Raw genomic sequence first — 15,366 nt, forward strand, 5'->3', positions numbered from 1 at the left:
ACCTTGAAATGTGCAGATGAACTGCCAGTGTGGGAGATAGTGGTCAACAAGGCCAGAGACTGGCTGGTGGGGCAGCTAGGACAGGAGGAGGTGGACAGTCTTCTTGGGGAGGCTGAGAGAGTTTTGTCTTTAGAGAGGCTGCCAAAGGAAAGGAATCACAATTGGTTGTGCAGAGTTGAGTCCCTTAGCTACGACATGATCCACTGACCATGGTTTCATTTCACTTCTTCACCCTGATTATGATCCTTGGCTGTAGGCATCATACCATGCTTGTGTTTCACTAAAGTAAAACATATCTAGGACCTGTGCCATTGACTGCGACTTTGTGTGTGCTGTTGACTATGGAGACGTCACTAACAGGTAATAGCTCACCACTGAACATATGACAAATAATGCAGACATCAGCAACACAATGATAGCTTAATCAATAATATCAATAAAGAACAAATGCAGTGTAATTATTTATCAATTCATCATTTTTACAATGGTACATAGTAAGCAGAGCATGTCTGTAAAATATTCTAATCAAGGTCATGTGATATAAAAAATATATCAAATCTGGTTATCATGACAACACTGTAGCAACATACATTACTGACGACAACACAGCTAAATCATAAAGGACATTACAAACATACACATTTGACAAGAAATGGTTAAATTCAGTAAATAGTGACAAAAGGAATATCAAAATTAGTTGTGTTACTGAGTATAATTTTACATAAAACCGCAAAGAAAGCATTTTCCTTAACTGCTTTGGTCAATATCAATATTCAGGAAATATCAGTCCTGATTAATTCACCTGGTGAAAGAGTATGTACTCCGAAATGGGGTGTTCCTCATATTAATAAAGAAGTTGATATCCATAAATTCACTTCCTTTTCATTGTATTTTGTTGACATATATACTGGTCGAAATAGTAAAATGACATATCAGTGTCAAACGTATATGTCAAACATCACTGCCAAACATCAGAATCAAATATCGGTATTTGAATGACTATATGCTGAGTGACATTATCAGTGGGAGCTGGAACTCCCATAAAACCTGTGAGAATTTCTGACTTCATGTACAAAGTGACTCCTGTTTCCAGATGTCATAAACATGTATATGCACACATTCACTGGACTTGGATGTTGTGAAAAGTCATCATAGTCGAGTTTTACCTAAACATATTGTATGTCTTGATAAAATGCAGACTGATAAAATATTCTGTCTCGTCTCAAGCAAAATACCCAGAATATTGCATGGTTGGAACCTTATTGGCTGTTAAATTGATACATTTCATACAGATATCACATTTGGGTCTTGAATGATCTGAATCAAAATTTGCTTGGACCAAAACTCAACAGTACAGACATGTATACGGATATGGAATACAGGAATCTACAAATATGTATAAAAAACAATGAAGGACTTCGGGAACATGCACTGACATGAGCTTCTTGCGCTAGAGTGAACTCTCTAAAAACTGGAGATGGATTTAGCTTCCGGCTGCAATGTCCTAATATCTGTTGGACTTGATCTCATACAGTAGCATTAGGTTTTAAACAGTGTAATAACTTTGATATATTTGCACATTTTGATATAAGGCAATTCACAGCGCCAAATAATCAAATTAAACAACATGGCACCACATTGCTTCATTGTCAATAGCAATATGTAGACACCATCTCTTTTTCATGATGTCACCAACTGATAATGTCAATTTTGACTCTACTTTATTTCCTACTATTCCTATGAGTCATGGGCCCGAAATAATTCATTTACTTGTGACAGGTAAGCTGAATTTCTTTGTATCTCGTTCTCTTATCAAACGAGAACATTTAGGATGCCACCTCAGACAAAGCTGTGGTGCCAAATGACGCCAGTATAGAGAGTACTGGTCCCAAATGAGGCCAGTACAGAGGGTACTGGTCCCAAATGAGGCCATTTTAAAGAATTGGCGCCAGTTTGAGTCGAAACCAATGCCAGATTGGTCAAGAGTGTTCACTCAATCACAAATATTACAAGACTAAGACTGGCAGAAATGGAATACAAGTCTCCACAGGCCTTGAAAACATGGGATAACCTTGTAAACATGTTCAGTGTTGTCACAATATCTCAATGAGTGCTAATCTTTCTGTAACATATATTTGGCAAGCAAATACAGGCCGTTGTGAAGGACATCTTGAAAGTGTCAAATTCGTAGTCATCAATACATGCAGCATTTATGAGATATTATGTGTAAACAGGTACAATCAACAATCAAATGACTTTTTGGAAAAAGTATTTCTAAGTGACTGGTGATGTGTTTAGAAAGTGCTTCTGGAGACAATTAGAATGTTGGAATCATAACACATTTTTTCCTTTATTAATGCATCCAGCACAAAGGAACACAGTAAACATGACACATCTGTCATAATTATTTAAAAACTCAAAACAGACCACCAACAGATGGGCTTTGTCAGATTTTCAATGACACATTACTAGAAAAATTATCTTGATTTTTATCCTCAAAAAAGTGAAACATCTTACTGAGTAAAGAAAATCACACTGAAAATAAAAGAAAGTTTAACACATGGCATAGTAATCTATAATGTAAAATATATTTTGAAAAAACATACAGTTGACATAGCACTGAGTGGTGTAAAGCATTGATATATGATCAGTTTTATGCTAAGCTATACATCAATTATGCTCAAACTAATTATGAAATCATTAACAGGAATTGGTGTAACAAAATGTCTGAAATCCCCAAACATCCTTCTTCAAAAGGCACATACTTCCCACAAATAAAGTCATGTGTGAATGTCACGGTCAAGGACACACAAAATATATTCCTTCTGATGATACAACTAATAAAACAAATCAGTTGAACATACTACAAACAAATATACCCAAACTTTTCCTAGTAATGTCAACAGGACTTGCTTTAAGTACATCTGATAGGTGTCATAACTTTAAACATAAACACATTTTCACATTGCCTATGAAAACGTCCTGACCATGTTTGGTCAGACATACCTATCACTATTTACCCTGGCATTGTATACAGGTTCAGGGCCCACTTGCACAAAGCAATTTTAGCGATAAGACTATTGTAAGCCTATGTTAAAGAATGGGAGTTACGATCATCTTAGCGCTAAGATCGCTTTGTGCAAGTGGGCCCTGGTCATTTTATTCTTTTGGTTCAAATTTCGTTAAAATCTAACTTAAGGTTTAAGCTAAAATCCACAAAACATTACATGTAAATGAAGTATTGGATTAAAATATTAAAAGTATTGAATCTGATCAGTTGTAAAGTCAACTTATATCAAGACAGTTAAAAAACAGATTTTGATTTTTTGTTTGATATTTCTTTGAACGGTAAAAACAAGTCAAAACTGGTTGCAAGTTAGCAAAAATAAGATATATACTGTACAGGGTAGTAGACAACCACTTGTAGACCAGTAGCAAACAAGGCATACAGGATAAGCAATTAACTTATACTATGATGTACGATTTGTTGTGAGGAAAGCAACTCCATTTAACAGGTTATACACAAATAAAATATACAACTAAAATATATGTCTACTAAGGTCTATTCTCTGGTTATCATAACGTTCCTCTTTTAACATACCCTGGATAAGGATACTGACATGTATCATACCAGTACAAAACTACTTCTATGGTAATATCAAATACTATTTGTAAGGCAACATCTCAAAGCAGTCAGTCACATTTAGATCCATAATGGAATAATGGGAACATCCAGAAGTCGATTAGGATAATTGAAACATAAGTTGTGAAACAACGACTTCCTTGTGCTTATCATTATGCAAACTTGCAACTGACCAGTCTGCAAAATTCATCAAATATGTAGAATATTTTACAACCACAGAGTAGCATACTGGATTTCTTTGTTACCCAATATGAACAAGATAAAACATGGTCAAGAAATCTAGTTTAAGTTTGACTTCCATAAACTATCACAAATTATATAGCATCTGTATTGTATTTTATGCTGTGGAGATATATGTTCATTTGTAACCTTTATAGTCAATAACAATACTAAAATATACTTATTATATGTGTATAAGTACTAAATACATAATGCAGTCATTTGTAAATAATTGTTTGTTTTCTTTTTTACTTCCTCTGAACTGTTTCTGGTAGGATTTGTGTCTTGCTCAGAATGTTGTCATGAAGGTGGGCCTAAATGGGGATCAGGTGTCCAAAATGGCTTCTGCATATCGACAGTGGATTTGTGGCCAACTTACAAAACCCTCAGACTCGGATCATAAGATGGTTGCAATACTCAAGGCAAAAGTAACAGTGATCATATCAGTTTATTAACAGCTTATAAAAATAATGATAATATACACTATTATGTTCTCCAGATATCAGGATAGCTTGACATCACATTGGGGTCCAAATGAAACGTACTTCTCAACATTTGTTCAATCTAATGTACATCTCAAATTGGGAAAGAAACTTCAAGACATTATACCATAATGTTTGTTAAGAAAACAAGAATTTCTAGGCAGAGCTGAATTTGTATGAATTATATTTTTAAAGTCTCCTGTTTAAGGAATCCCTCTGCAATCCTATGGAGTCAGTCCAATTCAACACCATGGCACTTTCAAAGGAAATCACAAACTGACAAATAACAACATGATCACAGATACATTTGCTGGTGAGCACAACAAGCTCAATAAAATATTGTAGACACTTCCTCTTTTGGGGGATGACATTCAAAGCCCTCTTAAAATATATTTCAGAATAAACACCTCACAAGACATTCGTAAGTCACAACTTGCTTTTTCCTTGCTCAACCAACAGAGTTTGAATTAACACCGGTCAGATACTCCGAGACAAGAAAAATTCAGGAAAGACAAGTGACATTTCCTTGTGGACTACCACTTTGAGCATCAGGTAGAATGGCAAGTCTATAGGAAAGTTTTAGTGGACAAGCAAAATTAAGATAAAACTTAATCTGACCAAACAAACAATTCTTCTTCTGATCCTAACAGTAAAGCATAATGAGTGAGTGAGTGAGTGAGTGAGTTGGGTTTAACCCCGCTTTTAACAGTATCCCAGTTATATCGCGGCGTGTCAGCTTAATGTGGGATGAAAGCCCGAAGTGATGCAGGTCTCAGACGTTTACCACTTCGGTGAAACCCACGAGCACGGGTATGGTGCTGACAAACCTAGAAACATAATGGGGGCGAACCGGAATTCGAACCCACAATCATAGGTTTCTTGCGTGCCCAAGGGACGCAACTCAGCGAATCGCTGCGCCTTAGACTACTGGGCCACCCGTACCCCCCAGTAAAGCATAATACAAACAATGTTAAGCTACTACAAGTATGTATTTAAGATATGATCTTGTGTGTCTGGGACCCGCTTCACCTACACAATCCCTTCCATCTCAATCTCATCCTCAGGACTGTCTTGATCAAGCAGGCTTCGCTTGTCTGGCCCAGGTGTGATGGCCTTCCAGTTGCTCAGCCTTGATAGGAGGCTTCCCGTCTTACTATTCCGGAGACTGGGACTCTCCTCGTCCAGGCCGCGGTGTAGTGAGATGTTGTCATATTCCTGGTCTTCAGCGTAACGCTTGTAGTAGTCTTGGGTCAACAACTTTTCTTTTGTTGGTTTGTGGAATCTGAAACATACATGATATAGTTAGTCAGAGGATTACATGGGCCAATCTAGTTTGAAGTCCAGGGCACTATCAATCATTAACACACTCATTTTATAAACCTACTTAAAATAGACAACGTATAGCGGTTGCATGTATTCACGGGTGATGGAGGAACATTGATATACCAAGCTTTGAAGTACTGATCAGGGCTCTGCATTAATAAAGAGACCATAAATAAGGATGTTTTAATCCATGTTCCCAATTTTTAAGGTCTGTGGATCATAAAAACCCATAAAAACCATGAAATGCCAAATGTAATGTCATCTATCACTTGTGAGAAAAAGGATATAGTTTCCAACTAAACAGATTAGTTTAGAGGTCCTTGATATTGCCAAAATACTCACAGTTTGAGCAGCAGGGAGGCACTGACCACTGATACTGAGGACATTGCCATGGCAGCCGATGCCATCCAGGGTTTGAGTGACAGGCCCAGTGGTACAAACATGCCTGAAATAGAACACACAGATTATACAGAGAAGTGAAATTGTGAATCAGTCAAGATTCTCCAAGTAGTCAGGGAAACAGCGGTCTTCAAACAGGTAAACAAGAATTGGGAACAGGTATCTGGTACTGGGGACCTATTCTGCCCTGTCATGATCATTGGGGACAGGTATCTGGTACTGGGGACCTATTCTGCTCTGTCATGCTCCTTGGGGACAGGTATCTGGTACTGGGGACCTATTCTGCTCTGTCATGCTCCTTGGGGACAGGTATCAGGTACTGGGGACCTATTCTGCCCTGCCATGCTCATTTGGGACAGGTATCTGGTACTGGGGACCTATTCTGCTCTGTCACGCTCCTTTTGGACAGGTATCAGGTATCAGGTACTGAGGTCCTATTCTGCCCTGTCATGCACCTTTGGCACGAGCATGAGGTTCTGGGGACCTATTCTGCCCTATATGCTCATTGGGGACAAGCATGAGTTCCTGAGGACCTATTCTGCTCTGTTATGCTCCTTTTGAACAGGTATCAGGTATCAGGTACTGAGGACCTATTCTGCCCTTTCCTGTACCTTAGGGACAAGCATGAGGTTCTGGGGACCTATTCTGCCCTATATGCTCATTGGGGACAAGCATGAGTTCCTGAGGACCTATTCTGCTCTGTTATGCTCCTTTTGAACAGGTATCAGGTATCAGGTACTGAGGACCTATTCTGCCCTTTCCTGTACCTTAGGGACAAGCATGAGGTTCTGGGGACCTATTCTGCCCTATATGCTCAAGCATGAGTTACTGAAGACCTATTCTGCTCTGTTATGCTCCTTTTGAACAGGTATCAGGTATCAGGTACTGAGGACCTATTCTGCCCTTTCCTGTACCTTAGGCACAAGCATGAGGTTCTGGGGACCTATTCTGCCCTGTCAGGCTCGTCAGTCAACCAAACTGAGGTACTGCAGATTCATTATGTCAGAGAAACAAAAAAAGCAGACCTACCTGCTGCAATCGGAATGCCGATAATGTTGTAGATGGAGGCTGACAAAAAATTGAGTCGAATACGTCGGACAGTCATCTTGGACAGTTTGATAGCAGCGTAGACGTCCAGCAGATCGTTCTGTGTACATAAAGAGCGTCAAGCAAAATCATAAAATATACATTAAATCAATGAATTAGTCGTGATGGAAAGTTCACACTGCCTTACACAATGTTCAGCTATTCAAACCAAGCCAACATGAACACACAAAACACTTAAATAGTAAAGAGTAAAAGAGATTTTTTAAATATGTCTACAATACATGAACTGTAACACACAAAACACTTAAATAGTAAAGAGTAAAAGAGATTTTTTACATATGTCTACAATACATGAACTGTAACACACAAAACACTTAAATAGTAAAGAGTAAAAGAGATTTTTTAAATATGTCAACAATACATTATTCATATTGAATGATAATACTTTTCATAATTAAATCAGAAAACCAGAGTAGATAGAAACATCACCCGAATCTGAAACTCTGAATAAAATAGCCAACGCATTTTTTTCATTCTTTTGAATTTTAAACATCTTTTGTATCAAAATAATTATGGATGTTTAATAGCAAACAAAACATGAAATTTTCTTATCTTATCTTACTCAGAACTCCACATTCCTGTGAGAAAATCCATTTTTATCATTTTTCTGCACAGTGCATGAATTAATAGATGGAAGCAAGAATTTGTATTTCCGACACTCCTACATGATCAGTTACAAAAAATGGATGCGCTGAGAAAATGCTGACATTATTTCTCTATGACTATTAACTTAACTCCTCCCTTCCCTCTTCCCACTGATGACCCTTTCAGAAAAGGCCTCTGCCAAACTTATCAACATGATTACCCATTTTGTGTGTGGGTGAGCTGTGTGCAGGTCCCCAGTCACCATGAAGTGTCAACACTTTTGACACGTAAGGGTCGGGACAGACAAAGCCATTACAGATGAAAACTTACCAAATCCCCTAAAATAATCACATAACCACCCCAGTAATAATAATGTTTTATTTGATGCAAATACTAAGTACTGCTAGGATACTAGTTAAAACAGTGTGGCTACATAACCAAGTGCTATAGTAAGCTAAAACCACAGGTGTTGACTTAAGCGCACTTAGGAAAGAAGTGGTTTTTTTCCAACCTTTGCACACAGAGAACTGTTTGGTGCTATTGTGGGAACAACTAGTTGTGTGTAGTTGACAGTGAAGAGGACTTCTGTTGAAAATCTGAAGATTTAGTTATATAGTTGCAGCCAAAATAAGGATTTATGGCAATGATGTAATAGAAGTAGAGGATTTGCAAGAATTATTATCAATACAATTTTGCACTACAAGAAAGTAAAGACATGACCCTGACCTTGATGAGTACAATGTCTGCAGCCTCTACTGCCACGTCGGTGCCGGTGCCGATGGCAATGCCAACATTGGCTTGTGCCAGTGCTGGGGAGTCATTGACACCATCACCAACCATCGCAACTTTCATTCCTGCCTTCTGCAACATCTTCACCTTCTTCACCTTGTGCGATGGCAAAACCTCTGCAAACACACGTCTTATTCCAACCTGTCAAAGCGAATATCGGTCCGTTAACAACAATGTCTGTGGTTCAATAAATTGCATCTTCAGCTTTCGAGTGTATCATATCTCCATTCCATTATCGTCAATACCTTGGCCCTATTTGCCACTGAGGCTTTGTTTTGAGTCCTGTTTGAATGACATGACAAGAATGAAATTGGTCATCAAATTACACAGTACTGGTCATAGGAGCGCTGTAATTAAGGGGAAGTAACTTCGGCAAGGCAAGAACTGTAATAGCAAAGAAAAGAACTTACCAAGGAAACATCATATCCAGCGTGAAGTTCATTTATAGTTTTTTGATTTGTAGTAAACTCCTTTAGTTAAGATATAAAGGCTGCTATATTTAATGTAAATTTATGCTGAGCTCTCATTAAGAATTAATTTTGATTGGTTGTTCAGCATAAGCTTTTGAGGGAGAATATTTCTGTGGTAGGTTAGCAATGCAGGAGATGAAACAACACTGCTTCGATGGGAAATGGTTGTAGTGTATATATTTATATCAGAAGGTATGAAGACATGAAAATATGCTGGATAAATACTAAAGTATAAACTGCTGGTTTGAAAGTAGTAACAGATTTAAAGAGATTTAAAAGTTGTGCAGTAGACCCTGGTAAATATATACATTAATTAATCAGGTGTAACATTTATGATGAAAATTGATGGCCAGGCACTATAATCTGATATCAAACCCTGCTCCTCTCATCAACGGAAAACTCAATGTATTTGTGATAAATCCCAAACCTTAACAATACTGAGAATAAGAAATACAATGCCTGCTGCTTACATTTCTTTTTATGAAATGTGATAATTAATTTGGGCTAATGCATCTTGGGAAAAACTATTTCCAGTGTCCCGCCTAAACAGTGAAATTAGTCAAAAGCTATTCTAAACCACCAATTGCTACAGACAGTTACCTGTTTGGCAATGGCCTTTGCTGTCTTCTGGTTGTCTCCTGTCAGAAGGATCACCTGCAGGCCTAACTCCTTCAGACAATGCACAGCCAGGTGAGCTTCTGACTTTACTGTATCAGCAACTGCCAGCATCGCTGTTACCACACCTGGCAACAGATTCATGTATACAGTCACCACACCTGGCAACGGATTCCCACATACAGTTACCACACCGTGCAACAGATTCACACATACAGTATCCACACCTGGCAACAGATTTACATAGACAGTTTAGACACCTGCAACAGATTCATCAAACAGTTACCACACCTGGCAACAGATTGATACATACAGTATCCACACCTGGCAACAGATTCATACATACAGTTACCACACCTGGCAACGGATTCCCACATACAGTTACCATACCTGGCAACAGATTCACACATACAGTACCACACCTGCAACAGATTCATCAAAGAGTTACCACACCTGGCAACAGATTGATACATACAGTATCCACACCTGCAACAGATTCATACATACAGTTACCACACCTGCAACAGATTCATACATACAGTTACCAAACCTGGCAACAGATTCACACATACAGTACCACACCTGCAACAGATTCATCAAACAGTTACCACACCTGGCAACAGATTGATACATAAAGTATCCACACCTGCAACAGATTGATACATACAGTTAACACACCTGCAACAGATTCATCAAACAGTTACCACACCTGGCAACAGATTGATACATACAGTATCCACACCTGGCAACAGATTCATACATACAGTTACCACACCTGGCAACGGATTCCCACATACAGTTACCATACCTGGCAACAGATTCACACATACAGTACCACACCTGCAACAGATTCATCAAAGAGTTACCACACCTGGCAACAGATTGATACATACAGTATCCACACCTGCAACAGATTCATACATACAGTTACCACACCTGCAACAGATTCATACATACAGTTACCAAACCTGGCAACAGATTCACACATACAGTACCACACCTGCAACAGATTCATCAAACAGTTACCACACCTGGCAACAGATTGATACATAAAGTATCCACACCTGCAACAGATTGATACATACAGTTAACACACCTGCAACAGATTCATCAAACAGTTACCACACCTGGCAACAGATTGATACATACAGTATCCACACCTGGCAACAGATTCATACATACAGTTACCACACCTGGCAACGGATTCCCACATACAGTTACCATACCTGGCAACAGATTCACACATACAGTACCACACCTGCAACAGATTCATCAAAGAGTTACCACACCTGGCAACAGATTGATACATACAGTATCCACACCTGCAACAGATTCATACATACAGTTACCACACCTGCAACAGATTCATACATACAGTTACCAAACCTGGCAACAGATTCACACATACAGTACCACACCTGCAACAGATTCATCAAACAGTTACCACACCTGGCAACAGATTGATACATAAAGTATCCACACCTGCAACAGATTGATACATACAGTTAACACACCTGCAACAGATTCATCAAACAGTTACCACACCTGGCAACAGATTGATACATACAGTATCCACACCTGCAACAGATTCATACATACAGTTACCACACCTGGCAACGGATTCCCACATACAGTTACCACACCTGGCAACAGATTCACACATACAGTACCACACCTGCAACAGATTCATCAAACAGTCACCACACCTGGCAACAGATTGATACATACAGTATCCACACCTGCAACAGATTCATACATACCGTTACCACACCTGCAACAGATTCATACATACAGTATCCACACCTGCAACAGATTCATACATAGAGTTACCACACCTGGCAACAGATTGATACATACAATATCCACACCTGCAACAGATTCACACATACCATTCCCACACCTGGCAACAGATTCATACATACAGTTACCACACCTGCAACAGATTCATACATACAGTTACCACACCTGGCAACAGATTGATACATACAGTATCCACACCTGCAACGGATTCATACATACAGTTACCACACCTGCAACAGATTCATACATACAGTTCCACACCTGCAACAGATTCATACATACAGTTACCACACCTGGCAACAGATTCACACATACAGTACCACACCTGGCAACAGATTCACACATACAGTCACCACACCTGGCAACAGATTCACACATACCATTCCCACACCTGGCAACAGATTCACACATACAGTCACCACACCTGGCAACAGATTCACACATACCATTCCCACACCTGGCAACAGATTCACACATACTGTACCACACCTGGCAACAGATTCACACATACAGTCACCACACCTGGCAACAGATTCACACATACAGTACCACACCTGGCAACAGATTCACACATACCATTCCCACACCTGGCAACAGATTCACACATACTGTACCACACCTGGCAACAGATTCACACATACAGTACCACACCTGGCAACAGATTCACACATACCATTCCCACACCTGGCAACAGATTCATACATAGTTACCAGACCTGCAGCAGATTCACATATAGGGGAGACCACCTTTGATTGTCAGATGATATAATTCCTTACTATTTTGAAGATTCATTGATACGTACTGCCTATTCAGAACTAGAAATCATCTTTGAACTTTCATGCTGCTTATTCGAACTCAAAAGTGGCCATGTTTTTGCATCTCTGTTAGAGCATCATCCATACCAATTTCCAGGGTGGGAGTACATGGTGCATACCTCTATCAAAGGAAACCAAATTTGATTTGACAGCATATCAACTTGAACATAATAATGAAAATGACTCCTTAAATAAAGACCATCTTAACCTTGTCAGTTAAATCTTGGATGGCTGAAAGTAATCTGATTCTGAACTATGTTTGCTTGATAGGAGTGACCTACCATCGATAGCACAGAGTACTGCTGTGTGGCCCTGGTTCTCGTGTTCCGTCATCACACTATCCATAGCTTCACTCACTAGCAGGCCGTTCCGGTGCATCCACTCACGGTTCCCGATCAGGACTTCATAGGGATTGGAGGAAGCAGCGCCCATCAGCATCACATCTGTACACAATACCCAACAAATGATTTACTGTCAGGAAACAATGCACTTACATCTTGTTATTCAGAGTCACCAAATCACAATATCTCTTGAGTCAATTAGAGTTTCAAATCACAATATCTGATGATTGAATCAGGAATTTCAAATCATGGTAACTGATTGGTCAATTAGGGGTTTCAAATCAAAAGATCAGAATATATTTTATTTATACACCATGTCAACAAAAGTTGTGTTACTGAAGTGGAAAGTTAGTAACACAAGTAGTTCAGTGAACTCAGGCCCTGTAACTAAAAGGTTGTCTTGCCTGAGCTACATGGGTCACTGCCCTTCCTACCTTGATAGGGAGCATGGGTGGCCCAGTCGTCTGAGGGCCACGACTCACTGTGTTGAGTTGTGTCCCCTGGGCACACAAGCAGCCTATTTTTGTCGGTTCGAATCCCAGTATGCCCCGATTATGTACCATACCCGTACTTGTGGGTTTCACCAAGGTGATAAACGTCCGAGACCTGCATCACTTCGGGCTTTCCTCCCACATTAAGCCGAAACGATGTGATATAACTGGAATACTGTTAAAAGCGGTGTTCAACCCAAATCACTCATTCATACTTCTACCTTGATATAAGACAAACATAAATTTCAATAATTTTCTTGCATTCATTCTGTTTCATGTCAATGTTATCATTTTGCATCAAGTCACTGCTTATTTAACTTCCTACCCTCAATCTGGAGCGGCAAGTCATCACTGCTATCCCCCTGGACATTATCTATCTTGATGCGGATGCTCCCAAACTGGTTCTTGCGGTTGTTTACACCGGCCAAGTCAACATTGTTGAGGAGGGTCTCTATCTGCGACACTTTACACTTGAGGCCACATCCTGGCACCGCCTGGAAGTCTGTAACCTTTCCAAGCGCCTCACTGGCCAGAGTCTGTCACACAAAGAGAACACTTATACTAAACCAGATCACTGGTACAACTGTACATTTTGTAAAGAACCTGAAAATGCCATATTTATAGGTAAATGGAAAAATGAAATAGTGTAAAAGAAACTGAACTTGAGAGATGAATGTTACCTAACCAACTATTCATATTTAAGGACCTAAAGTCTATAAGAGAGACTGTGTTCATAATAAAGGGAGTCCTAAGGTCCTTAAGGATTATTCTTATGGTATTACAATCTCAGGCACCCCTAAACATTCCATTTTCAACATTTGGGTTATGACAAGGACCTTTGGCTTCATGCTCCTGACACTGGTCTTACCTTTTTGGCATACTTGACTATGGCTGCAGCTATGGGGTGCTCGCTGCTGTTCTCAGCAGTGCCGGCAATAGCCAGTAGCTTGACAAAGGAGCATACATTCTCCTTCACGAACAGGGAAACTCGTGCCACCTCCGGCACGCCCTTTGTGATCGTGCCAGTCTTGTCAAACACGATACACTTAACCTGAAGATAGGAAAATCAAAAGTATCAGCTAAATTTGCCGAAAAGTAATATCAAAATACCTCTGAAAGTAAGAGAATATGAATATCAAGTCTTCCAATTTTGATCTAAATAATGACTGTTTTCCAGTTTGCCTGAATTTAGTTTGGAATCCCAGGTAAATCCCTGTATATATGGAAATGTTATGTGGTAAGAAATCCAAACATCTCTGATAAAAAAATATAGTATTTCATCAGGACAAAAATGATTCAATTCATCAAAATAACTTAGTTTCATTCTCAAAGCATGAAAAAGAACAAAAATGAAAAAAATAAAACAATTGTCTCCCAGCTAGGCAGCCACTGTCAATCAGTTTCATTCATATAAAAAACAGTGTCACAGGGTGTTGCCTTCGTGACATGTGACCTTCACTGTACCTTGTGTGTTGTTTCCAGGGGCTCGCCTCCCTTGATGAGGATACCGTTAGTGGCGCCGACGCCTGTCCCCACCATCACCGCCGTGGGCGTGGCAAGACCCAGGGCACAGGGGCATGCTATACTGAGTACTGTGATAGCATACTGGAAAGCTTTCTGGAATATCACCTCGCTCCTCAGAACAGGACCATTCTCCTGGAACAATTATCATGGCGTATGAGCAGACAGACATGCTTCCTACAGCATCACTTAGTTTACCATTGATCATTTAATATTCAAGAAGGGCCAGTTTTATACCTTGTCCTTGTCCTTGTCCTGGTGTTCTGAATGGAGCAATTATTGAATACAATCTCTACATAAAAAAGAAGTTTGTTTCTTCATTTCTTTTCACTGTCACGGAACACTGGCCAAATACCAATGTTGAACTACCTGCCTGGCCTGAAAACATATCACTGTACAAACTTCAGGCAATGGCTGCTTCCAACTTGTACAGGGAACTCACCATAAACTCTGGATCTATGTTTGTGATGTCCACATATCCAATGATAACCCAGCAGATGAGTGTGATGGTAGACAGGGTACACACGATGGGGACGAAGTAGCCAGCTATCTTGTCTGCTAGGTTCTGTATTGGGGCCTGATGGCAGTAATATAGTCACATTAGACCACACTTTGAAAATATTGGTTTACAAATTCAGCATAAAAAGAAAGGAAACGAGAAGAGAGAAATTATAGTGCTACAGGAAGCCGAGAGATTGTACTGTTACAGGAAAGAGAGAGGCTAATAGAAGGAGAGATACTACAGGAAGGGGAGAGGATACGGGAA

At 39.6% G+C, this 15,366-nt stretch overlaps 1 protein-coding gene across 4 annotated transcripts in view; it reads right to left on the bottom strand.

Moving 5' to 3' along the window:
- Nucleotides 1-448: 448 nt before the first annotated feature.
- LOC139449881 (copper-transporting ATPase 1-like) overlaps nucleotides 449-15,366 on the bottom strand; it is a 54,752-nt gene continuing 39,834 nt past the window's right edge. For all 4 annotated transcript variants that reach the window (XM_071231452.1, XM_071231451.1, XM_071231453.1 and 1 more), the window contains 10 exons: nucleotides 15,043-15,177; nucleotides 14,544-14,735; nucleotides 13,948-14,130; nucleotides 13,405-13,615; nucleotides 12,529-12,690; nucleotides 9,618-9,760; nucleotides 8,485-8,688; nucleotides 7,096-7,213; nucleotides 6,010-6,112; nucleotides 449-5,626 (listed from right to left, as the gene is read on the bottom strand). In XM_071231452.1, the coding sequence (XP_071087553.1) occupies nucleotides 5,374-5,626; nucleotides 6,010-6,112; nucleotides 7,096-7,213; nucleotides 8,485-8,688; nucleotides 9,618-9,760; nucleotides 12,529-12,690; nucleotides 13,405-13,615; nucleotides 13,948-14,130; nucleotides 14,544-14,735; nucleotides 15,043-15,177 (1,704 nt within the window). In that variant the 3' untranslated portion in view covers nucleotides 449-5,373. The remainder of the gene's footprint in view (nucleotides 5,627-6,009; nucleotides 6,113-7,095; nucleotides 7,214-8,484; nucleotides 8,689-9,617; nucleotides 9,761-12,528; nucleotides 12,691-13,404; nucleotides 13,616-13,947; nucleotides 14,131-14,543; nucleotides 14,736-15,042; nucleotides 15,178-15,366) is intronic.

This window comes from Haliotis cracherodii, unplaced genomic scaffold (assembly GCF_022045235.1).
Source record: "Haliotis cracherodii isolate W230 unplaced genomic scaffold, xgHalCrac1.p SCAF_8, whole genome shotgun sequence".
Classification (NCBI taxonomy): domain Eukaryota; kingdom Metazoa; phylum Mollusca; class Gastropoda; order Lepetellida; family Haliotidae; genus Haliotis; species Haliotis cracherodii.